This window comes from Hyperoodon ampullatus, assembly GCF_949752795.1.
Source record: "Hyperoodon ampullatus genome assembly, chromosome: 1".
Classification (NCBI taxonomy): domain Eukaryota; kingdom Metazoa; phylum Chordata; class Mammalia; order Artiodactyla; family Ziphiidae; genus Hyperoodon; species Hyperoodon ampullatus.
The window spans coordinates 49,903,856-49,929,272 of NC_136914.1; the positions used below are offsets into that span (position 1 = coordinate 49,903,856).

Consider the following 25,417-nt stretch of genomic DNA (forward strand, 5'->3'; position numbering starts at 1 on the left):
ATTTGTTGACTGGAACGGATTAATGCTATCTTAGTGAAGAAAATGTAGTCCATTCTACACTTGCCAAAGACTACATCCTTTAAGAGAAGAGGTCATACCTCTTACAGGTGTTTTCCCAATTTGATCAGTGTTTTTCAGTGTCATTCATGACTCAGTCCTTTCTGACAAAAATCAAAATATAGCTACTAGCTATTGATGCATACTATTGACTATTAGGAGAGTAGAAGATTGAGGATAGGTTACTCAGTGATTGAAACAGATTATGACCTGACTTGGAAAAGCTATAATACAGGGAAAAAATTGATCTGGAACCAATAATTCATGATATGTAAACACTATACATTATTATTAGGCTTTTTCTTTCTATACACACTTAATGTGCTTTCCAACCAATCCTGTTCAGGCAAGCTTGGAATAATGGAGTTGTTACTTGCTTTCGTGCCCATGGCAGGTCTTCGAGAAATGACCGAATGGTCAACGGGGAAGGGTCTGTTTCACGTCTGGTTCTCTTTGTTCATCTTGAGTCCTCCCCAGCAATCCTCCATGCTGTGCCACTGGAAGCCAGGTACCTAAACATATTAAATCTGACCTCAATTTTAAATCCATCATCAAATCAACTTGCTCTAGTTTGCAGGTGGATCCACTGCTCTCCTATGTTGCAAGATACATGGGCTTTGTTATTGCTGCCTTCTTCACAATCAGCATAGTCTTTGGTTGGCTTCTGGGGGTGGAAATTATATTCTGGATGATTGAAATTGCTTGCTGTTTAACTGTCAGATGGATGGGTATGCCGAATTTTTTGAAGGAGAACAAAGCAAGTATCAAATGTACTGCTACTGCCTTAATGTGACTTATCATGGATCACTACCTGTTTATTGAATCAAAGTGTTTATTTTTATAACTATTTTATAAGGCATGGTATATGGTTAAGAGTAAAGTCATTGCTTGGAAAGTTTCTTCATTTCTGACATCCTTCAATTCTGTTTCAAGATCAGAGAGAACTTCCCACTCTGCAGAAAGTATTATTTATTGATGTGGGATAAATTTTCTCTAAGAACAAGCCAGGACTACTTAATCTGAGCAGTACTGAGCATAGGAACCGAATGGCTTGAAGAACAAAACATATCAAAATGTGAATCAACACTGTCAGATGCAAGCTTTTAAGAACTTTAATTGATATAATTATCATTAATATGCAATACGTCTTACAACAAATGTAGATACAATGAGATCAAATATCAAAGAAGTTGCAAGTTTTTCCATCTTGAAATGATGTTGGCTAACTCACCCCAAAAAAGCAATCTGGCATTGGTCTCTTGGTTAGCACTATTACCAATATCAACTAGCACTTTAAAATCAAAGTTGAAATGGTACATTCATTTGCCAAAAAGAGATAAAAGGCAAAGAAGGTGAATCAACGTGCAAATTAGCATCTGGCCCAGTTGCAAAATTCATTTCCCAGATGCGAGGGATTGAACCATGCACCCTTGCAAGCAAGATAAAGGGCAAACAGATGACAGTAAACCAAAATCAACTCCACAAGGAACTCAGAAAACTTTGGGATGGTAAAGGCCAGGTCTACTGCTGTTAGCGTTCAGGTATCCATATGTGTTACCCTAACTCAATAGTCTGTGAGACCTATGTCCTGGGCCATCCTTTCATTCAGGGATGGAAACCATCCTTCATGGTCCCAGGAGTCAGGCAGCGGCATTGGGGGTTAGCTTGGAATTGTAACAGCTGTCTGTATCTAGTTACTATACAGCTGTCATTTCATAGATTTAAGTAAAAACAACACATCAGTCAAACAAGAAACTGAGATTACTTATACATTTATGTAATACTTAAAACATCTATAAATATTTTTCTCCAGAAATTGAAAACACTGTAGACATGATTTCATTAATCCTCACAACACATTTGTGAGGTAGCATGGGGTGAGGTCCATAGGACAGCATCACGCCCGACTAAGAAATGAAGACACAGACGTCCAGGGAGGGCAGGAGACTTCATTGGGGCCACGGTAAAAGAAAACAAACTTGAACCCCGCTCTGTCATTTGCAATCTGTGACCTAGAAGAGGCTGCTGGCCTCTCTCCTGCTCTGACATTCTCTCTAATGCATTATGACTAGTCCGGTCCCTGGAGAGTATATGGTTGTTTTAGATCCACCGGAGCCATTTCCCTTAAGTAGGCCTGAACAGACTCGCTCCCTGAGGTAAAGGACGTCAGTTATTGGCATATATTTCAGGGGTGTGTGTGTGTGTGTGTGTGAGTGTGAGTGTGTTAAGCAATATTTGTTGAATGCAGTTGTTAACATTTTTGGCCAACTCAAAAATAGAAAAATGCGCTTGGCAAAATAAGGTTCAACCCACTGGTATTTTACACTAGCACAACAAGGAGTGTTAGAGCGTTTATGGGAAGCTGTCACCTTGCTGAATGCATCTGCTGATCCCTCTCTTTACCCTAAGGATCTGGAAATTAATAAGAGCAACCAACCCATCAAGTGCTCTTGTACATCAGCAGCCTTGGTAGGGAAAGATGCTAGTTGAGTCAGGATTCCCTGGGAAGAGGCTGGTCCCTCTTACCCAGTATTTATGACTGAAGCAACACCCAGAAGACCACCTCTCCAAAGGTGCTTCATGGACGTTTTGTCAACACATCTGTGGCCGAGGGAGTAAAAAAATATATGGAATATCCTGTCATTATTGAATTGTCCTTTGCCGAACCGAAAGCCTATAAAGAGGGTGAGGGTAGGAAAGAGGGATAATTATTCAGGCCAAGCATGGTCAGAAGGGGTACCCTTGGTCATTCCTGGCCATTTTTCTGAGAATGTCCACTTTCGTTGTCCAATTTCTTTCAGAGAGGGGGATTGGCACATCATGGAAAGTGTCACCAGCCCTAATGTCTCTGCCACCAGAGAAGTTTAGCCCAGCACGGTAGCGGCTGTTTTCATGTCAGTACTTTTGCTGGGCCACAGTGAGTGACAGGAGGAGTTGAGGGTCAAGTTTCTGGAAACTAAACAGAGTCATGGCAGCAGGTCCAAGTTAAGAAACAAAATATGATGCAGTTTCAAGTTCTTTATGATAGCATAGGACACTATGACACATTCTGAAACAGAACCCAATGTATATTTTCTATGCTATGAAATCAGGACATAAAATGCCAGCTGCTAATACACAGGTGTTTCAGAAGGACAGGGTTAGAGCCATGAAATAAAACCATCTAGAAAACACACAGAAATAAAAAGGCAACCATGCATAGCAAAAACAACCCATCTGCCAACAAACTAAATACTTTTAAGATAAAAATTGAACGAATCATTCCATTTAGGTAAAAGTAAAAACCATCACTAACCTGGGGCATCTTGTTTTGTCACAACAAGCATCACCATAGATTAGGGTTTCTCACACTCGGCACTATTGACCTTTGGGGCCAGATAACTCTTAGTTGGGGTAGGCTATTTTGTACATCGTGGGATGTTTAGTGCCTCCATGGCCTCTACCCAGTGGTAGCACCCCCAGATTGTGACACTCAGAAAATATCACCAGGCATTTTCAAATGTTCCCTGGATGGGGGAGGAGAAGCAAAATTACCTGCTGCTGAGAAGCACTGCTGGAAATGGATGCCCACAAAGATGATCAGCTCTTTCTCAAAATTCATGATGCAGGATTTTAAAACTATGTACCCAGGGGTGTCCATTGATCAAACAGCAGAATTAGTAAGATAAATGTTTGGGAAAAATAAACGGATTAATCACCGTGTCTGTATGGAAAAGCCTCACTGAGCAACTGCAGACAAACTAGTGCCTTTAAAAAATTAACAGCAACAGGAAAAACACCAAGAACAACCAGTTTACAGCCTTTATCCAACAGACAGTAAGGCAGTGAACCAGTTGCTTTCTGGGTAGAAAGCAAGGAGTCTACAGGCTCCTTCAGGCAGTGGATGTCTCTGGCAGTTACTGAGGGCTGATCTTACCTTCCCTAATGAGGTACGCGGTGTATGTTACACGCCCCTTCCCTCCCACCCTCCTCAACGCCCCCATTGCACACTCACTTCACACGTCTCTCCCTTTCTTTTCTACAGCTAAACTCATCTCACAGCCTTCTCCTGTGGAACCGCTGAAAGCTTGTGGGCTGGGGTCCCAGCTGCGGTTGACTAGAACAGGCATCCTCAGCAGAGACAGGTGTCCTGGAGGGGTGGCCAGGTAGCAGGCAGGCTGAGATCTGACAGCAGCCTGCTACTTTGCCCCTCGGCCAGCTGGCCTCCCCCAGGGCACCTTCCTCTTTCCTTAATTAGGCAGCTAAGAAACTGGCATCCAGCTAGCAGAGCCAAGCAGGTGTCCTGTGGGACACAACCAGATAAATTGAGATTAAAAAGGAATCTGAGAAACCCCTGCTTCCTTACCTGCAAACTCCTCCCAGCACTCATTGCCTTTCCCCTCATCGAGACTTAATGTAATCTCCTAAAGAAAAGTTTAAGAAATACCACACACTGAAAGTTCCCCTAAAAGTAACCCTTGACAACACAACTTGATCCCTCTTCCTGTTTCTTCTCGCAGTGGGACCTGCGCTGGGTACAGGCACCTCCACCGTGGCGTCCGGCCTGGATGGCTTAGGGTTGGCCCATGTCAGCTGCATGTCAGACTCCACTCACTTTTAAATAATTTTCTTTCTTTCTTTTTTTTTGGTACCAGAAAGGGGAAGTTGTAGCAGCCAGAGGAGAGGGAGGAAAACAAAACAACTAAACCAACAAAACAGGGCTTAGGATTGTCGCTCAATGCACATCAGGTACTTGTTATTAATTCTACTGGATAAGCACTGATAAATAAAGACAGTTATTCCTCATCCCAGGCCACCTTCCTTTGTTAGGAGTCGTCGTACAGAGGATTGTTGTAGTTTCCCCAGGACCCGTAGTCGTGGTCATCCAAGAGCCTTCCATAGGAGGAATGCCTGGTGGGAAGGAGAAGAGGGGTGTGGTTATTTGGAGAAGTTGCCCACCTGCGGACAGCCCCGTGCCCTGGGGCCTGAACTGGGGAGAGGAGACACAATTCTTCACTAGGACACCCCTCGGTAGCAGATGCACCAAGCCGGGAGGCCCCAGTCCGCAAACACCTTGTAAGTTATGACTGATCCACTGGGAGCCCAACTGGCGCCTTCTCTTGAGATCAGCTGGGTCCTTGTCTCTCTCCTTGACCTCCAGTGCTGGAGGAAGAGGCCCCTTTTCCATGGCTATTTAATAAGAAGTAATGGGAAAGGGAAGGTTGCATTCCTGGCATTTTGGCTTAGGTCCTGGACTTCATTTTCCCTGAAATGATAACGACACAACCAGAACCGCTGTTGCTCTCACCACCCCCTCCTGACCTTTATATAATGTTTTATAATCTACAAAGTTCTTCTATGTTCTGTGTTCACTTGATCCTCAGAATAAAACCATGGGCCAGGTATTGTTCATCCTTATTTCTCCGATTAGGAAAATGGGACTCAGAGATGTTAACTGACATGCCCAAAGTCACCCAACTGAGCTATGAGTCGAACCCCTACCTCTGGGATCGGAACCCAGTTCTCTGAGCTCAGCTCCCTGGAGTCTGTTTAGCACCTTAGCTCAATGGCAATATGGGTTTATCCGGCTTTGCTGGCTCATTCTGGCAACCTGTTCCACAATTAATATTATTTCAAAAAGAAACTGAAATCAGATGCTTATCGCTCTTCCGTGTGAAGCCTTTAAGTGGCCCATCATCCCAGAGTCAAAGCCAAAGTCACTACGATGGTTTGCAAAGCCCTGCAGGGTCTGGCTCCTGTTACTTTTCTGAGCAAATCAGCTACTATGCCAGTGCCTTTTGCTCGGTTCCAACCACACTGGCCTCTTTGCTCTTTCCTCTCATGACTGACACACTCTTGCCTCAGGGTCTTTGCACTTACTGTTCCCTCAGCTTGGAGCAATTGTCCTCCAGATCTCCACATAGCTCATTCCCTCATTTCCTTACATCTGCCCAAATGTCACCTTCTCAGGGAGGCCTTTCTTAGGAGCTCTATTTAAACTTATAACTCCCCGCCCAAAGCACTCCCTGCTTAATTTTTCTCATAGTACTCACCACCTTCTAACATGCGATACAATTTACGTATTTATTTTGTGACTGCCTCTCTCCTCGAATTAGACTATACATATGGATTATTTGCCTGTTTTGTTTGTTCTTGCCTCTATCTCCAGCACCTAGAGGAGTAAGTCCTAGATAAATGTTTGTGGCAGAAACAGTGATAGGAAAAAATACATCCTGAATATCCAATCTGTTCACAAGGTGGGAGCTTCCTGTAAAGGATTATGGCATTTTAAGAATAAAACCAATGAAAGGATTTGGAGAACACCACAAAATGAGCATCTGGTGCCTCTGAGGTTCAGGCTAGCTTGTGAATTTTGACACCTTGCCACTGGAAATCAGGTAGGCTATCTATAGTACAGATGAACATACCCACTTCCCCTAACTTTTTTCTCAGCTAGATATGAAAATTAAACAAAATGAAAATACAACCCGAGAGGCACAAAAAGCATTTGCTATATACTTCTATCTGTTGCTAAAATAAGTGCTGTCACTCTTCTAAGCTTATTTACATCTGTCAGGTAGTTGAAAAGAGATGCTTGATGTGCTGGCTTCAGACTCTTAGCTTTCAAAATTCTGATTTCAGTCCCGAGGGCTGGCTCAGTTGACCCAGTCTATACACCTGGAAACTTCCACAATATAGTTTGTTTTCCCTGAAGACCCACACTCATTTCTGTGGGTGTGAGAATGAAAGAGGTCACAAATAACACACCACTGATCTACTAATCCGCAGGAATAGGGGAGGGCAGTGTTGGTAAATGAGTCCCACCCATCCATCACCAACGCTTCCCCCACATCTAAAACCTCCAATTCCAATCAAATTCTTTAATAGGAGGGTTGAGAAATGGAAGTTATAGACTGAACAAGTAGAAACCTAGGGATTACAAGACTGGAGCTGGGCCTAAGTTTCAGCATGACTTACTGTGACAAGTCTGGCCAAAAGGGACCCAATAAGCACCTTCTTTTATTGATAGGATACTCTGTCTCCCCTTTGTATGCTTTCTCACAGCATTTTTATATCTATCATATAATTTGATTCTCATAAAATGTCAGTTGAGCCTACAGATGTATGTCCTTGAATATATTTTTAACTCCCTGTTTCTTCATCTATAAAACGGAGAAACAAAAAAATTGCGTTAGGATTGGTGGGTGGGTTAAATGAGGTAATGCATATAAAAGACCTGGCACGTAGTAAATGCACAATAAATGTTGCCCAATATTGCTTTTTAATTTTTATTATAATGAAACTTACACAAGTGCATGACAGATCTGCAAATAAAAAAGGATACTGAGTGAAAAGTGCGCCTCCCTCACTTTCTCCAGGAACTCCTGAAACTATGCCCCAGGCATAGTTATAAAACCAGCTTCTTATATTATAACTTAAAAAAAATATTATCATGCTAGAGTGGGGTTAAAGGATTAAAAATCTTCTGGGCATCAGGTCTTACTGCTTGTGGTTATTGTAGGCAAGACTATTTGATCAGAGCTATACCTGAATCTGCTGTATTATAAGAGATGTCTACTACACACACACTAGTAAAATAAAGGAAAAAGATGGAGCTTTCATTTTTCTTTGTCTTCTCATTTGAATGAACTCTGAGTTGAGCAAAATACTGGGAAATGAGGGAAGCAAAGCAAGAAATAGAGATAAACCATGTTTGGGAGTGTACTGAACCCGTAGGGCATGTTTTAATGTAATAATGAGCCTAAACAAGAAGAATTGGGTGTGCTGGGATTCAAGCCAGGTTTGGATAAATCCTGTAATACTGTGGAAAGAGGAAGACAAACACATTTTGTGTGTGAGTGTGTGTGTGTGAGATAAGAAGAGAATCATTAATGATCACTTTAAACTATCTCTCTTGGTCAGAACCTCTTAAATCATGGCATGTTTTAGATGGAAATGGGGGAATTTTTCAGATTGGCATTTGTCAGGTCTAAAGTAGGGAAAAAACTCCCACTCTCAGGGCTTCCCTGGTGGCACAGTGGTTAAGAATCTGCCTGCCAATGCAAGGGACACAGGTTCGAGCCCTGGCCTGGGAAGATCCCACATGCTGCGGAGCAACTAAGCCCGTGTGCCACAACTACTGAGCCTGAGCTCTAGAGCCCGCAAGCCACAACTACTGAGCCCACGTGCCACAACTACTGAAGCCCACGCACCTAGAGCCCGTGCTCTGCAACAAAGAGTAACCCCCGCTCACCGCAACTAGAGAAAAGCCCGCACACAGCAACAAAGACCGAACACAGCCAAAAATAAATAAATGAACAAATAAACAAAAAACCCTCCCACTCTCAAGATTAAGAAGGTGGGGCTTGGCCCAAGAGATCTGGAAGACTGTCACTGTGACATACTGGGAGAGGTGGTACTAAAACTAAGGCCTGTTGGCTCCGTACTGCAATGCTGCTGCATTTAATTTCAATCTGAAGAGCACTGTGTATGAATGACATCCTCGTCATGTCAAGGCAGTTTCATTTACCCCATTTCTTCATAAAGACCGGCACCCAGCAAGCCAGCATAGATAAGTTTTCCATTTGCTGTAAGTTGGCTTCCTTAGACAGTAAACCTTCCGGGGGCAGACTACGTCTTACTTAGCTTCTCATTTTCTGAATGTCTGATATGTTGCTCTTAATGCAATGGTACTTTTATAAATACTTGATAATAACTGCTTACATCCAGTAGCATATAAACAGTACATGGAGTAAATACACAGAGTTTACTTTGTCAATACCAGCGGGGATTAATATGACCTGTGGCAATGTGATGACATGGCTTTGAAGCACTCAGTATAGGCTCACAGTCCTTGTAAATCAATGACACTGTGCTTATTGTCACTATTAGCTAAAAGCAGAACCTGAGGGGACAAAATAGGGAATGATTTCTGTGAAGCCCTTGCCTCATTGCTTCCTTCTCAAGTGGTTTTGCTCTAACAAAGCAACACTCCCCACTCCCCGCAGTCACAATTGGTGATGCTTTGTTGGTGACAATTGGTAAATGTGGTAGTGACATTTGTGGTTTGAGGCCTTCTCCACAACTGTGAAAAGGTACCTATTTTAAGATAGCTATAGTATCAATACTTAATGGAACTCAATGCTCTTTGAAAATGAATGAGGTGTTTAACTTTTTTCTGTGTTGAGACAAACATATTTTAGAAAACACCTTCTCCTTTATAAGGGTCAACCCCAGCAGGTCTCCAACTTTGTTTATTACTACTCCTTCCAAAGTCCTCTCTTCTCTAGTAAAGTGAGTCTTGCCATTCAATCACTGGTGCCTATTATGTGCTAAGAAGGAGAGTTATAAAGATGAATAAGATATGGCTTAGTGCTGGGAAAACACAACTGAACTTGCAGCTCCTTGGTCATTAGCCATTAGGCCTTAGACTCTTAATCATCCATTAGCAAAGCTAGTTTGGTGCAGCTGTCACTGTCTCCTTTGTTTTCGTTGGTGGCTTTCTTTTTCTGATTGTCATTTCCCTGCCTGGCTTCTTTCATTTATTCATTGAAAAGTTATCATCGATCAGTCCTTATTTTGGGATTTGGGGAATACTTCAGTGCAGTAAGAGACAGAAATCCCTGTCCTAAGGGGGCTTACATTCTAATGGGGGAAGACACAATAAATAAGACATGAAAAGTAATATGGCAGATGGTAATAAGTACAATAGAGGAAAATAAAGCAAGGAAGGGGAATGAGGGGTTCCATATGGGAAGTGGGGGCTGTAATTTTGAATATGGTGGTCGGGAATGTCTCACGAAGATGTCATTTGAGCAGACACATAAGGGAGATGTGGATGAGCCATGGGGATGCCTGAGGCAGACCCTACAGACAGAGAGAACAGCATGTGCAAAGGCTCTGGGGCAGAAGCAAACAACACATCTGTGTGGTAGCACTGAACTGTAATTAAAAAAAACTTTCTATATTGGGATGGTTTTAGATTTATAGAAAAATTGCAAAGATAGTACAAAGAATTCCCATGAGCCCTTCACCCAACTTCCCTTGACGTTAACATCTGACATAACCATGGCCCATTAGTCAAAACTAAGAAATTAACATTGTGAACTACCAATTTGAAGCTAAGAAATCTGTGACCATTAGTGGTGAATTTATTTGCCCACAGTTAACCACTGCAAGTTAGTGGCAACAGTTAGAGTATCATAATTCAGTATCTTTAAATAATCACCTTTACTTTGAAGGGGCAGGTAAAATTTTATATTTTAAAATCATCTGCCAGTATCATACTGGCAGACACTCATCACAGAAAAGGCCTGCACGTCGGAACACCTGCCTATTCGTCAACAAGTTCAGAGTCACGAGATAACTAGGGTAAGTCTATGGTTTAACAGATTCCCATCGCTTCCCCTTCTCTAAACCTAGTTTCTCTTGATCTGGAATAAACCAACACTGCTGCCGCACCCCCAACTTTCTTACCCAGAATCATTCACTCAGCCAGCAAGTATCTATAAAGCAACTCTTATATGTCAGGTATTGCCAGGGGCTCTCTGTCCTTCTAGTGGAGGAGACTGGCAGTGGACGCAATGATTCCAGTACAGGGAAGTGAATGGTACGAAGGAGGCATGGGCAGCATGAAACTCACCGTGGAGAGGGTGAGGGTGGGAGCTTCCCAGAGAAGATCTCTTTTGAGCTAGACAACTTGGAATTAGCTAGATAAAAAAGAGGTGAACCAAACACCTCTGGCCAGGGATCAGCACGTTCAAAAAAAACAAAGGCACGGAACAGCAGAGCATTATACCCGGGAAACTTTAGAGCCAAGTGTGTTTGGAGTGTTGGAGGAAAGGGTAGAGTAGGGTTACTCAAAGTCTGGTCCTTGGACCAGCAGCACTGGCATCACCCATGAGCTGGTGAGAGCTGCCAGTGCATGGGCCCCACCCTGACACACTGAGTCAGAACCTATGGGGCTGAGACCCAGGAAACTGTGTTTTTAACAAGCTCGTCCACTGGTTCTTTTTTTTTTTTTTTTAATAAATTTATTTATTTATTTTTGGCTGCTTTGGTTCTTTTTTTGCTGTGCGGGGCTTTCTCTAGTTGTGGCGAGCAGGGGCTACTCTTTGGTGTGGTGCGTGGGCTTCTTATTGCGATGGCTTCTATTGTTGTGCAGCACAGGCTCTAGGCACGTAGGCTCAGTAGTTGTGACTCATGGGCTCTAGAGCACAGGCTCAGTAGTTGTGGCGCACAGGCTTAGTTGCTCCGTGGCATGTAGGATCTTCCCGGACCAGGGCTCGAACCCGTGTCCCCTGCATTGGCAGGTGGATTCTTAACCACCACGCCACCAGGGAAGCCCTCGCCCATTGGTTCTTATGCACATGGAAGTCTTGAGAATCATTGAGGTAGAGAATCAAGTCAACTAGACCTACAGAACGCCAGAAGCTGACCGGAAAAGGTCAACCTGTAGCTAACAAACACTGGAAGATCTTAGACTTCATGGCTGGCTCTTTATGGGCCTAGTTTTTCAACCTAACAACTACCAGGAGGAATCCAGTTGTAGAAAATGTCATCACTAGAAAGACTTAAAGCAAAACAGGTGACTTCTACAAAGATGTCCTAAGGGCCAGGCCCTGTTGTGTCTACAAATCAAGATCACATTTATTTTTGTGAAGGGAACAGCCGTGTTGTCTGTCTGGGTTACCAGCACACCTAATTATAGCAGCATCCACGTTGCTGGCGATAGCAGATATGGTCTCCTGCCCAGGAGATTATCTCGTGACTGAAGAGTTTTGAGCCAACTTAAACAAAACAGAACTGACTTACCTCACTCTTCAATCATCACTAATTAAAGACAACCTTCTGCTAGAGGCAGGCAGGGCTTTTGCTTTCTTTGAAAGTTGCCCTGGAATAAAGATTTCTCAGAGATAGCTTCTATTAATGAATGTATAATGTGGATGCCACTTCACAGGTGTTTAGGAAAAGCACAATTGAAATTGCCAAGATGGAACATGGAAGTCTGCACGTCAACACGTAATTAGAAAACTGAGCTTCTGTGCTGTCTTCCTCCTCCTCCACCTCTCCTCTCTCCTTTGAATCCCTGATGCCTATGGAACGGGGCTGCTGGTGGCTACAGTTTACTGAGCACCTAAGTAGGAAGCGCATGATGACAATTACAACGAGGACAGCAGTTGGCCCTTCCATGGCTCTCACTTCAACCCCGGAACTGCGTGTTTATCTGTATCATAGTTTAATCCTCATAACAAGCCTGAGTTAGGTATTAGTATTCTAGTCCTATTTTACAAACAAGGAAACTGAGCGCAGAATGATTAATGAACTTGCCCTAGAGTCCATATTCTTTACCACCATGTTATACGGTCTTTCCAGGTCATCTACATTCATTACTCCCCTTCATCTTCAAGACAACCTTGAAAGATAGGTGTTATCAGCTCTATTTTTGCAGGTGAAGAAATGAAGGATCAGGGAGATTATGATTTGCCCAAAGCCACCTAAATAGTAAGTAGAAGGGTCAGTATCGAACCTGACTGCAAAGCCCACGTTCCTCCCTCCACCCTACATTGTTGCTGGCTACAATGCGGGGGTGGATAGTAGAAAAGAGCCTTGGAAGGTTCTGGGCAGTTCATTTTTATAAATTGCATCCAAAAGTGGCTTAGGGGGCTTCCCTGGTGGCGCAGTGGTTGAGAGTCCGCCTGCCGATGCAGGGGACACGGGTTCGTGCCCCGGTCCGGGAAGATCCCACATGCCACGGAGCGGCTGGACCCGTGAGCCATGGCCAATGAGCCTGCGTGTCTGGAGCCTGTGCTCCGCAACGGGAGAGGCCACAGCAGTGAGAGGCCCGCGTACCACACACACACACAAAAAGTGGCTTAGGTTACAGAGAGATGAGGTCCTCCAGGCAGGAGATACCGTGACAAAACTAGGGGTCACAGATCCCTGAAGAGTAGGAGTGTGAAAACGGATGGCTGATCGGTTTTCTGACGCCTTCAGAGGGAGCTAGAATTTAGGAAAGTGGTGAAACTCCTGAGCCACTGTTTAGCAGAGCTCACAAGGAGTGCCCTTTTTCTGGTGGTGAGGCTGCCCTTTCAAGTGGATCTTCTTTTGCCTTTGCCGGGACATCGGCTGGGCCTGGGGTGATAGGGCGTGGTTGCAGGCCAGAAGCTAATGGTTCCCTCATGGGCTGTGATCTCAGTCACTTGCTGCTCCAGCCAAGTGAGCTAAAAAAACCACAGACAACATACTTCTATCATGTTATTGTTCTCAGAAATGTGGGACAATAGGAATGTTGGAAATTTTCAGCCAAGGCAAAACTCAACCTTAGGTACACACACACACCCATGCATGCACATTTGTCAATTGAGCCAAGTGTGTATTTTTGATGAATGATTAGTGGGGCTTTCCAAGAATCTGGCAAAATAACACGTGAAGGGGTTTTAGCACAGCCTTGAGATTCATGAGAGCTATTAACCTCCTTATGTTATCATTTTTCCAAAATAATTACCAGAGCAGCAGAAAGAGGTTTTCCTTAGGGGGTTTCTAAACAGGGGTCTGATCACTTTATCCATCCTTAAGTTTGTAGTGCCAAAGATAAATAACAATCTTATACTTATACCATGGGGGCCTTTCTACATTAAGAGGGAGGAACTACATTACAGGGGAGAGAAACAATGACTAGTTCAATTTAATCATTCACTGAATTTATCTGGTGTTGAGAATGCTTGGAGAAAAAATATAATTTAAAAAATTTTTAAAATCTAAATTAAAAAAAATTTATTTAAATTTAAAATTTAAAATTTTTTTATTTTAAAATTAAATTTTATTAAATTTTTAAAAATTTAAATTTAAAAGTTTAAAAAAATTTTTAAGTAAAATGTTATACAATTTTAATCAGCACTCATTAGAACCAATTTTAATGGTATGTTAACAAAATTTTCCAAATCCAGTAAGTTCTGAGATGACAGAACTGTGTCTTATGACTGATGTGACCCCACTGCTTGGAAGAGTTCCTGGCACATGGCTAATGCTCAGTAACTATCTATTGATCAGCTGTCCTACTGGTGTTCCTTCCAGCTGACCACTTTGATGATGATGATGATGATGATGATGATGGCAGTGCTATGTACTTGGGAAGCAGCATCCATTAATCCTTCCAACGATGCTACCAAGTAGTTAAAATTACGGCCCTCATCTTACAGAGGAGGGAAGTGAGGGATCTTGAAGCTCTGTTACATGCCCAGGTGATGGTAGAACCTGCTAGAAAGTGGTAGGGCTAAGATTGGAACTGAGATCTCCCTGCTCATGGAGTCTGAATTCTTAGTCACTGTTCTAGTCTGCCTGTCTTATCATCAGTGGTAGGCTTCAGGTGGTGAAATTGAATTCTTGCCTGGAGTCAAGAAGAAGAGTCCTGAGGTTATTTTAACATCATTTCTGGCAAGTGTGTGGCGAGAGGGAAGTGTTTCTATTTTGTTCCATACTCTAAGAAGGCATTTTTGGTGACATAGCCCTTCGGAACTCACCACTGGTGATTCCAGAATGTCTCTAAAATTTCTCTGTAAGTTCCTTTCTTTGAGCCCCACCCAGAATCTCCCAAACACAAAGAGAAACTCTGTTACAAAGTGGGAATGAGGTACCCAGACTAGTTCATAAAAGCCAATTTAACTAATAACTAAAATACAGTGTATCTACCACGATAAACTAGTAATTAAGCCAGATGGAAAAGGGTAGCATTCAGTAAGCTATAATTCATAAAACTGTTTGATGCTGAAGGAAATATAGACTTAATGAAGAGAAAGATTTTTTTTTAATTTGAAGACCTCTGGATCCTTTCATAAAGGCTTTCAGACACAGGTAATGCTGGCACTTTAATTCCGATTTCTCTTTGAAACCTGGCTTTCTTGTTCTTTGTACCTTAGATAGGGGTGATATTACAAGGCACTCTCATACTTGACACCAGTCAGTAGATTGATTTTGTTCATTTGTAGAACAAAAGATGGAGGGAGATAAAACGGAAGGGGGAGGGGAGGGTTCCCCAGTGGGCGCTGGTCTGGGCTGGGATGACAGGGGGAGATGAGAGGGGGCAGCAGAGGGGATGCGTGTGTAGAGATGAGAAACTGAATACATGAGCTCCACGTGGGGAACCAGGACACGCCTCTTAAGGGAGAAGCACAGCTGTGATGAGAAAAAGTCAAGAGTGTGCATGTGTGCACAACCGTGCCTGTGTGATTGTGTGCTGTTACGTTCAGTTGTGCATTTATTCAATTTATCGAGCATCTTCTTTATGCCAGCCCTGTGCTCACAGATAAAGTCTGGGTCCTCAGGCAGTTTACATTTTTGTGGGGAAAAGAGACAATAGACAAGCAAACAAACATACAAAAAAAAAACAAATAAAATCACATACAGTGAAAACAGCCAGGATGAAACTAATTGAGGCACTAGGAGAATAAATAACAAAGGCACCAAACTGAAGGGAAATCTCCTGGAGAATGTGACTTGAAAGCCATGTATGAGGAAGAACTAGAAGAAAAACATTTCAGGGAGAGGGACCAACAAGAACCAAGGGCCTGGAGAGACAAAGTACCTGGTGTGTTCTAAGAACTGGATGGAAAGCCAGTGTGACTGCAGCTCAGTGGTTAACAGGGAGAGAAATGTGTGATGAGCAAGAAGATGTGGCAGGGTGGGTCCATGAAGGAACTCACGCCAAGCTGAAGGGTCAGTTTAATTCTAAGGGCAGGGGGAAAGCCACTGGGGGCGTTTGAGGGAGGGAGTGACAGGTCGAAGCGAAGGAGCTTCCACAGAGATGGGCCTGGTAGTTGGGAGGAGAATGCATTGCGGGGTCAGGGACCAGTTGTGCTCATCATGGTGGCAGGCGTCCTCCTGTCCCTGTTATAGGCACTGGGCAGACTGGGGAACCAGACAGCCACTTGCCTTTTGGCATTTTACAGCTGGAAGCACACTCAGTGTGAGTAACGTGGTTCTTGAGAGTTTTGATTTTACAGACGGTAGACGACAAAAGTGGAGGACTCACAAGAGTACTGCAACTTTCTCTTTGGCTAAAGAAAGTAAAAACTCAACTACCATCTGTGACCACATTCTTTTCATAAGAGAAAGGATATTTTAAAACCCAAACTATAAGGATATAATCTCGGGGGGAAAAACCCAATTTTGTAGAAAACACTACACTTTCCTTGTATTTTCAACATTTTGCTTTAGAAGCGGTGAGAACCTCCTTCCAGGCTGGGTACACACTCCCACATCAGTGTTCAGAACATCAGTGTTTTGGAACCATTGAGCCTGCCTATCTCGCCCATTTCACAGGTGAGACAAGGTGAGGCTCAGGATGCAAGTGGCTTTCTCAGGGTGATGATGTGAGTTAAGGGCAGAGGGCCAAGGCCCCAGTCCCCTCACTCCAGGTTCATTCTCCTTCCATTACATCATCACGCTGTATAGTCCGGATGATTTCTTCTGCTTTGCCAACTTTCAGATACTGCCCCATCTATTCCTGTCCAGGGTGCAGTATGCTGGCCATTTTCACTGCCCTGCCAAGATTTCTGAGAGCTGAGATACTTATCAAGAAACAAGAACTCAGCAAAACAGCTCACAGCCCAGAGCCTGATAAAAAGGAATTCCATTCTTTATAAAGAAGAGGAAGGTGCTGTCTTACCTGATCTTTAGATAGGCTGCAACTCCAAACACCAGCAATACCACAGCAATGACTGTCACCATAATGGCGGCGATGCTGCCTGGGAAGGAGAAAAGGCACAGAAAGAAGATGAAGGAAAGGTGTTTATTCCAGATCATTCTGCAATGCGAAACCCAGGAGCTTAATTCTGTTATCAAAATGTTTCCCAGGGGCTTCCCTGGTGGTGCAGTGGTTGAGAGTCCACCTGCCGATGCAGGGGACGTGGGTTTGTGCCCCGGTCCGGGAAGATCCCACATGCCGCGGAGCGGCTGGGCCCGTGAGCCATGGCTGCTGAGCCTGGGGACCGGAGCCTGTGCTCCGCAACGGGAGAGGCCACAACAGTGAGAGGCCCGCGTACCGCAAAAATAAAAAATAAAAATAAAAAATGCTTCTCAGGCTAGGCTAAGTTCGGTAAATGGTCAATATTTATTAAGACCGTTTGGCTGGCCTTGAGTTCAGAAAACAGTTCACAGTAATATTTGATAATTTTTTTAAGAATGCCACCAATCTGTTGCTGCTGCTGCTGCCGTCTGCAGGGGTAGTGGATTTAAAATCTCCTGAAATATTATTTTCTTCTTTCATATGCTTTAGCTTGTCTTTCTAGCATTTGCAAAATATTGGAAGACCTAAGATGCTTAGTCAAGGGTCATGACAAAATAATGCTGTTGATTTTTTAATAAAGCAGAACCACAGCGTTATGTCAGTAGTGTCCACTTCAAAAGGGTCATCTTGGTAGGAGATGCACTAATTTTAATGATGCCATCAAATCAAAGCATTTAAAAAAAACACCTCTTTGGGTCATGTGTCCAGTTTTCAGCCCTAAAAGGTGAATCTGATTTTGTAGAGGATAAAGTCAAGTTTGGTGTAGAAAATAAGGTCAAGTCTGGTAGGTAATGCTATGTTTTGTTTGTAGAAATAACCAGGTACAATTATAAAGTAACATGAATGTTTTATTGTGTAGTTTAAAATCTGTTTCCAAAGGCAACTATTAATGGGCAGTTAAAAAAAAAACAAACAAAAACCCCTTTGAGCACATAACCTTGTAAGAATAACCATACTGCTTCCAGAGATTACTACTTTGGGGCACAATGCTCTTTTTGTGTGAGTTGGTGGCTAATAATGTATATATTTCAGTTTTATTTCACCTCAGAAATACCAAGAATCAATTGGGCTTTTGTCTCCTCATTGTTAAAGTGACTTTTTGGCATTAAAGTTGGTACTAGGGACCCCATTTGCTCGTTCAGGCCACTGAGAAATTATTTTCTACTTCAACAAATGAATGGGACTCTTAAACACATTGGAAAGAGCATCAGATCTGGAGTCTGAATATGCGGATTCAAGTGTGGTTCTCTCATTAGCTGTCTGACTATGGGCTAACTACTAAACCCCGTGGACCCATACACCACTCACCTGCTGTGACAGAGAAGGAAGAGCTGTTCTACCCACCCACATAAGTTGAAGAAAATTAAATGAGGTGCCCTGTGCACCAAGCCAAAGTCCGATCCAGATATACCTTCCTGGACCAGTGCCCATCTTTCATGAACTACATCGCAAAGGTGATGGATCTGTCCCACATTTTTGGAAATTTACTCTTTGTGGATGATTTTGCCACTTCTCCTTCTATTTTTTCCCCCTCTCTTATGAATGGCTTTTGTATATTGTCCTTCTCATTAGCCCTTCCACCACAGGAATTAGAGCACAGCTAAGAAGCCAATGAGTCTACTCATTAACTCTTCAGTAACTCCCGCAAAGGTTTGGGTGAAAGAAGGCTACAGGAGACATGCATGCCCCCGCCGGTTATAATTTCTAAAAGGCCAAGGAGGTATTGCTAACATTGAGACTAAGACCACAGTTTGATGTGTCTACACAGACCGACCATAATGTACCATTTTAGAGCTTCCACACTTTTGGACACTCACACGCCCATCTCTTTGCTCCTAGAGTCCTTTAGGGCCAGATTGGTATAATTATCAGTACAGTTCTCTTTCACTTTTTACTATTGTCAAGGTAGAATTATGGCACCGACACCGAACACTCAAATATGCAGACTGGATCAAGTAGAGAAAGTTTGAGGTCAGTCCTCTTACGGATAACCTCTACTCTGCACTTAGCTTCTCAGCCTCCAAACTGCGCTGAAACTAGAACAATTCAAAGTTCACTGAAGCCTCTTAACAGCTCTTTTAAGAGCTTGTGAAATGAGGATTATTACTGCAAGGTAAGGTGATGGGGGTATTTCAAGATTCAAAAAGATACACTGATTGTAATTAGGAGCTTTGAAAACTGACCTTTAAATTTAATTTCCTCCTTTCAAAAAAATGGGAGGAGAGAAAAAATATAGTTGATTTCTCTATAAGACCCTTCTTTCTTGCCCCAGGATACATTTAATTTAGGAAATCATAGGTTTGTCCTTCAAAGTTTCTTCCCTAACTCTAGGCAGTTGGATCTCCTCCAACTCTGCGATTTACTGGATATATTTAAATACCACCTCTACTGAAGATAAAACAGGCAGTTCCCCAACTCCAGTGCTGTTTTTTTTTTTTTTGAAACAGCAAGTAGTAGAATGACCGTTTTCCTCTCCATGTGACTGGTGGCTGTCTGGCTCTCGGTGTAGACCAGTCTTCAAACAGGGCTGTTCAAGGCCACCCTTCTTGTTCACAAAAGACAGCCGTGCAACAAGAGCTGGAATTAGCAGGTGACTCCCCCCATGGGCCCTTGAGGGCAGCTGAGCGAAGGGGCGTTTCTGAGGGTTCATATTGCCCAAAAGGAGGCCAAAACGTGTGAGGTGAAATAGATGGTACTTAAATATTCGGGCCACCTCCTTAACTATTCTGCCACCCACCAGCTCTTCTCAGAGGGTGCCATCATGAGGGCAAGGGTCTTCTGGAACTAGATGGGCTTCATCAGGCCCCCAGCCTGGGAGGGCTTGTGTCCTAAGCTCGCTTTCACCTCCACGGCAGCTGCCCCTCTCCGAAGCAGCCGGGAAGTTCATGCTGGGAAGTTCCACGCCTCAGGCCATCGCGGTTTGAGCATCTGAGGGGTTTGCTGAGCTGACAGTAGCCGAGGGTAGCAGGACTTTATGCAGGAACCGAAAAGGCCTGATTTCCTCCTTGTGAAAACAAATGCCATTTCCCCCTGAGTTCTGTTTAAAGTAAGCTGGATATTTCATGAGCTTTTTTTTTTTTTCTTAGATTCCATATATATGTGTTAGCATACGGTATTTGTTTTTCTCTGGGATAAGGAGGGTGGGAGGGAGGGAGACACAAGAGGGAAGAGATATGGGGACATATGTATATGTATAACTGATTCACTTTGTTATAAAGCAGAAACTAACACACCATTGTAAAGCAATTATACTCCAATAAAGATGTTAAAAAAAACAACAACAACATGGTATTGCTTTTATCTGTATTTTCATTAGCATTCAGTCAACTCAAAAAATGTATTAATTAATTAATGACTGCATTTTGTATGTGTCAGTCATAGGATGGGTTATTACTAAAATAGCAGAAATTAAAATACCATTTATAAGGAAAAAAAATAAAGTAAACTGGAATTCCCCTTCTTGTACTTCTTCTTTTGAGGCAGGGCAGGGAGAGGAAAGATGAGGAAGGTGTGGCTAGGGCAGGGAAGCTCTGCCCTATGAGGAAGGTGTGTACACCGGGTGGGCAGTGCCCTGGGGATGGGGGATGGGGAGGTGGCTGGCATTTCTGTCTTCCTCATCTTCCCTGTTGGCACGTGTAAGTTTCAGAATGGGTGTGATTCACGCTGTGAAGCCCTGGAACCAGAAGAAATTAAGAGAGAACCGGAGGAAATTTATATATTTTCTAAGCCGAGATGCCAGAATATTCCACTGTGCCAACACGTTCTGCCTGACCAGAGGGCTGTTGAAGAGCCACGAGCCAAAGCCTCCTTGAAGTCTGGGTCTCTCTGATGGGGTTTCTCAGGGGGTCATTTCCCCCACTTTCATAACAACTCAGAACCAAAAAACAGAACAGGCTAAAGAATGAACTGTTCTACACTTGTGGGTGGTTACTTCAGTCTGGTGCTGGGCCAAGAACGTTACAGCTCCCATCTCATTGAATTCTCTTTATGAGATGAAGAGAATGATTCCCATGTGATGGATGAGCAAGTTAAGAGAGATTTAAGAACTTGATTCAGGTTTTATAAGCTGGTAAATGATTAAGCTATCATTTGAACCCGGGACTATTTCCTAGGCTTTGCATGTTTAATCATTAATATACTGGTGACATCCCTGGCCCTTTTCTCAGCTTGGCCAGCTCCTACACTTTCTTTATGACAACTAAATATCAACCCTTCTGGGAAGCTTTCCTGACACCCCCAAGCAAGTTGTAGTGTTGTTGTGTGTTCTCAGCTCTTTGTGCCTGCTTCTCTTAAACACTCTGTGTTGTATTTATGAGCTTCCCCAGACAGATTCTAATCATATTCATCTTGCATCTTATCCCCCTTCTCCCTGAACTCTCCGCACTGGGCAGTCTCTAGCCCATAGTGGGTATTTAAATTATTTTTTAAAATGTTGAATGATTAAATGTAATACTTGTAAAAAAAATAAAAAAGATAACTGGCAGTTTTTGAGACCAGTCACTGTGCTAAGAAGGTCCCCCAGCAGCAGTCTTTCCACCTGTCCATCGTAGAACCCCTGCTGCAGGTCTTACCTCAGCATCTATTCCAATGACTCTACAGCTATGGTCCAACCACCCCAGTGTGGGCTCGCGAGTCCCCATGGACGACTGAGCTGGAGGAGAGTTATTATAGGACTCTCTGTCTGAATAAAGTCAGAAAATATTCTTGAAGTAACCAGAACAAAATCCCAGAAGCTCATGCTTCTGGTTGGACCTGGTCAGACTACCCGAGGGAGAGGGTTTCCCTGGAGGGTATCACTTGCCCTGCTTTGACTCTGTTCTGTGCCCGTGCAGTCCTGGAATAAACTATGACATCATTTACAGGCTCTCTCTGCCGCCCCCAACACCTGCCTCTGTTTACTACGCTTCGGCTAGTCCTTTGCAGACACAGGGCGTCCTCCACACTCAGAGGGGACCCTGCTCCTGTCCAGACTGCCTCCCCATCACTTGTCCTAAAGGTGCCCTCCTGTTTTCCTGGGCTTAGCAATGTTCCCAAACCTCAAATGTTCCCCTGGGGACTCTTCTCATTGAGGGATTTCCCCCCCAGTTTAAACATCTGACCTCTTTGGCAGGATACTTGACAATCATATCCAAAAATGAGAATGTTAGGATGTGATAGGATGAACCCGAACGACCTCTGAAAGAAAGAGCTTTCTTAGGCTCTTTAAAAAAGCTGTTATCGGGCTTCCCTGGTGGCGCAGTGGTTGCGCGTCCGCCTGCCGATGCAGGGGACACGGGTTCGTGCCCCGGTCGGGGAAGATCCCACATGCCGCAGAGTGGCTGGGCCCGTGAGCCATGGCCACTAAGCCTGCACGTCCGGAGGCTGTGCTCCGCAATGGGAGTGGCCACAGCAGTGAGAGGCCCGCGTACCACAAAAAAAAAAAAAAAAAAAAAAAAAAAAGCCAGAGTAGGGAAGAGGTGGGAATGAAGATGTTCTCTAAAGGATGGGCTGAACTTGGACAGAGAGCAATGAAATTTTTAGGCAAGAACCAGCTAGATGGAGGTACATATATACAATGGAATATTACTCAGCCATAAAAAGAATGAAATTGGGCCATTTGTAGAGACCTGGATGGACCTAGAGACTGTCATACAGAGTGAAGTAAGTCAGAAAGAGAAAAACAAATGCCATATCCTAACACATGTATATGGAATCTAAAAAAGAAAAAAAAGGTTATGAAGAACCTAGGGACAGGGCAGGAATAATAAAGACACAGATGTAGAGAATGGACTTGAGGACACGGGTTTGGGGGGAAGGGTAAGCTGGGACGAAGTGAGAGAGTGACATGGATATATATATACACTACCAAATGTAAAATAGATAGCTAGTGGGAAGTAGCTGCATAGCACAGGGAGATCAGCTGGGTGCTTTGTGACCACCTAGAGGGCTGGGATAGGGAGGGTGGGAGGGAGATGCAAGAGGCAGGGGATATGGGGATATATGTATATGTATAGCTGATTCACTTTGTTATACTGGAAAAACTAACACACCATTGTAAAGCAATTATACTCCAGTAAAGGTGTTAAAAGAAATTAAAAAATAAAGGACATTAAAAAGAAAAAAAAAAATAAAATAACTGATTCTTCTGAAAGTGTAGCTATTTGTTAAATTGAACTTTATAAGTAGTTATGATGCAAAAATGAAACTCCTTTATAAGGCATACAGCTTGCATGCAAATATGATACAGAACTGTTTTTTTTTTTTTTTTTTTTTTTGCGGTACACGGGCTTCTCACTGGTGTGGCCTCTCCCATGGTGGAGCACAGGCTCCGGACGCGCAGGCTCAGCGGCCATGGCTCACGGGCCCAGCCGCTCCGCGGCATGTGGGATCTTCCCGGACCGGGGCACGAACCTGCGTCCCCTGCATCAGCAGGCGGACTCTCAACCACTGCGCCACCAGGGAAGTCCCCAGAACTGTTTTTAATCAGCACAATCCAAGTTTGTCTCCATGTTAGTCCTTCTCTCTGCTGCCCCATCCCCTCAAATCTTTAAATCATTAAAGTACTGCTTAATCATTTCTTCACACAGTGGCAGAGGTAAACTTTATTAAAATTAGTCAAATATGACCACAATTGGAATCTTTTACTTCATGTTTATACTATTTCTTAAAAGCTAGTTAGTTTGCAGGATTGGTCAGTGGGCAGACTTGGGATTTAAACTTTGGGCAGGATCCCTAACATCTATACTTTTCCACTTCCTGTCATCAGAAGCCCTGGTTTGGGGACTGGCTTTACTTTTATCTAAAAGCATTTTACCTACTTGGGTAGCATATAGTTAAAAATGTATACTAGAAACACAAACCTCTGTTGAGATAATAAAAGATTTGCATTCACCCAAGCAAGTGTGTGTTTCTTTTCTCTTCATTTCTCTCTCCTGCAGGCACATCAGCTGTACTTTAAGGATGCAGGGAGCACAGGTTTGTAACCAATGCCAAACGGGGCACACAAGTCGGCACAGTTCCTGGTTACCATGGTTTTAAAATTTCCTTACTTCACTTACAATCACAATCTTTCCCAACACAAATGAAGCCTCGTTCCCACCTGGAATTTTTTTTTTTTTTTTTTTTTTTTTTGTGGTACGCGGGCCTCTCACTGTTGTGGCCTCTCCCGTTGCGGAGCACAGACTCCGGACGCGCAGGCTCAGCGGCCATGGCTCACGGGCCCAGCCGCTCCGCAGCATGTGGGATCCTCCCCAACCGGGGCACGAACCCGTGTCCCCTGCATCGGCAGGCGGACTCTCAACCACTGCGCCACCAGGGAAGCTCCCACCTGGAATTTTTTATAACTACCTGTTTAGGTCACCCAACCCCAGCTCTCCTTTGACACCTGTAATGTAAACCAGGCTGGGTTTCTAAGAATAGCAAACAGTGCCCCTCATCCCCTTTCCCTATAGCATCCTGACAAGCTGATGGCCACACAGCAGCTTCCCATCAACATCACGTCACGGAGCATTCCTCTCATTCAGTGCTCTCCAGACCAAAAGGAGCCCACAGGGAGTAAGAATTCTTCCCGAAACAGGGGTGACCCTTACATCTGTATGCTATTAACAGACTCTCCTTAAAGACTGAATTCAGTCTTGGCTTAACAACATTTCTCAGGGGACATCTCTAGTATTGTGCCAAGAACAGTAATAAAAGCTTTAAGAAAAACAATCGTGGTCATAAAAGTCTCAGTAGCCATCCTTTACTGCAGTTCCCTGTGCCAGGCACTGAGCTAGGCAGAGTGGGGTAGGTATCTCCACTTAGGAGTTTAGCAAAAGCAGTTAACAAAAATCTATTCAACTGGTTAGTATGCAGAAATGGGATTCAACCTCTGAGGCTGGATTCCCCAAACGTATGCTTCTCTACTTTCTGTGACCAGAAGACCTGGCGTGAAGACTGGCTTTATACATGCACTAGCTGAATAGTCTTGGGCAAGTCGCTTTACTCCTTCGTGCCTCTATGGCCTCATTTGTGTCCCTATCTCTACCTGTAAAGTGAGAATTTGTTCAATCATTCACACAACTGATGTTTATTGTTTACTACGTGCCCAACTTTGATGAATCACTTGCTTCCTCTCAGAGTGTATTTAAAATGCTTTGTCCATCATGAAGTTCATTACAAAAGTCTCAGTCTCTGGGCATCTCTTATCCATAAAAACTCCGAAGCCAGGAAGAAACTTGAATCCAGAAAAGATCTGAGCCAACCCTAGTATTCGAAATGATTGCAGATCTCAAGTTCAAGTTTTGCTTCCAGCCTGATCATGACCAATGGAATAATGTAATTTTACTGTTGAAAGGAAATTAAGAAGGTTCATTGCCTCTAACCCCTTCATTTTACAGATGATAACAAAGAAATTAAGAGATTTGGTTGAGATCAGACTGCATCAGTGGCAGAGCTGGGAGTAGATACCTTTGAATTTCTGGTTTGCCTTCTTTTAAATTTTCTACCGCTTGGTCTTATCCCAAGTAAAAGCCTTAAGGCACTGATAGCTGAGGCAATAAACAAAGACAAGACCTCATCCTCTATGTCACGACAATGTTTTCAAAATTCAAACATCTCTATATCACTCTCATGATT

General features: G+C 43.5%; 1 protein-coding gene across 1 annotated transcript in view; it reads right to left on the reverse strand.

Moving 5' to 3' along the window:
• Positions 1–4,247: 4,247 nt before the first annotated feature.
• The window catches only part of PARM1 (prostate androgen-regulated mucin-like protein 1), a gene marked incomplete at its 5' end in the record, with an annotated part of 100,817 nt that continues 79,647 nt past the window's right edge, over positions 4,248–25,417 (reverse strand). Inside the window, 2 exons of the mRNA XM_079697341.1 lie at positions 4,248–4,947; positions 16,703–16,781. Of these exons, the coding sequence (XP_079553467.1) occupies positions 4,863–4,947; positions 16,703–16,781 (164 nt within the window). The 3' untranslated portion in view covers positions 4,248–4,862. The remainder of the gene's footprint in view (positions 4,948–16,702; positions 16,782–25,417) is intronic.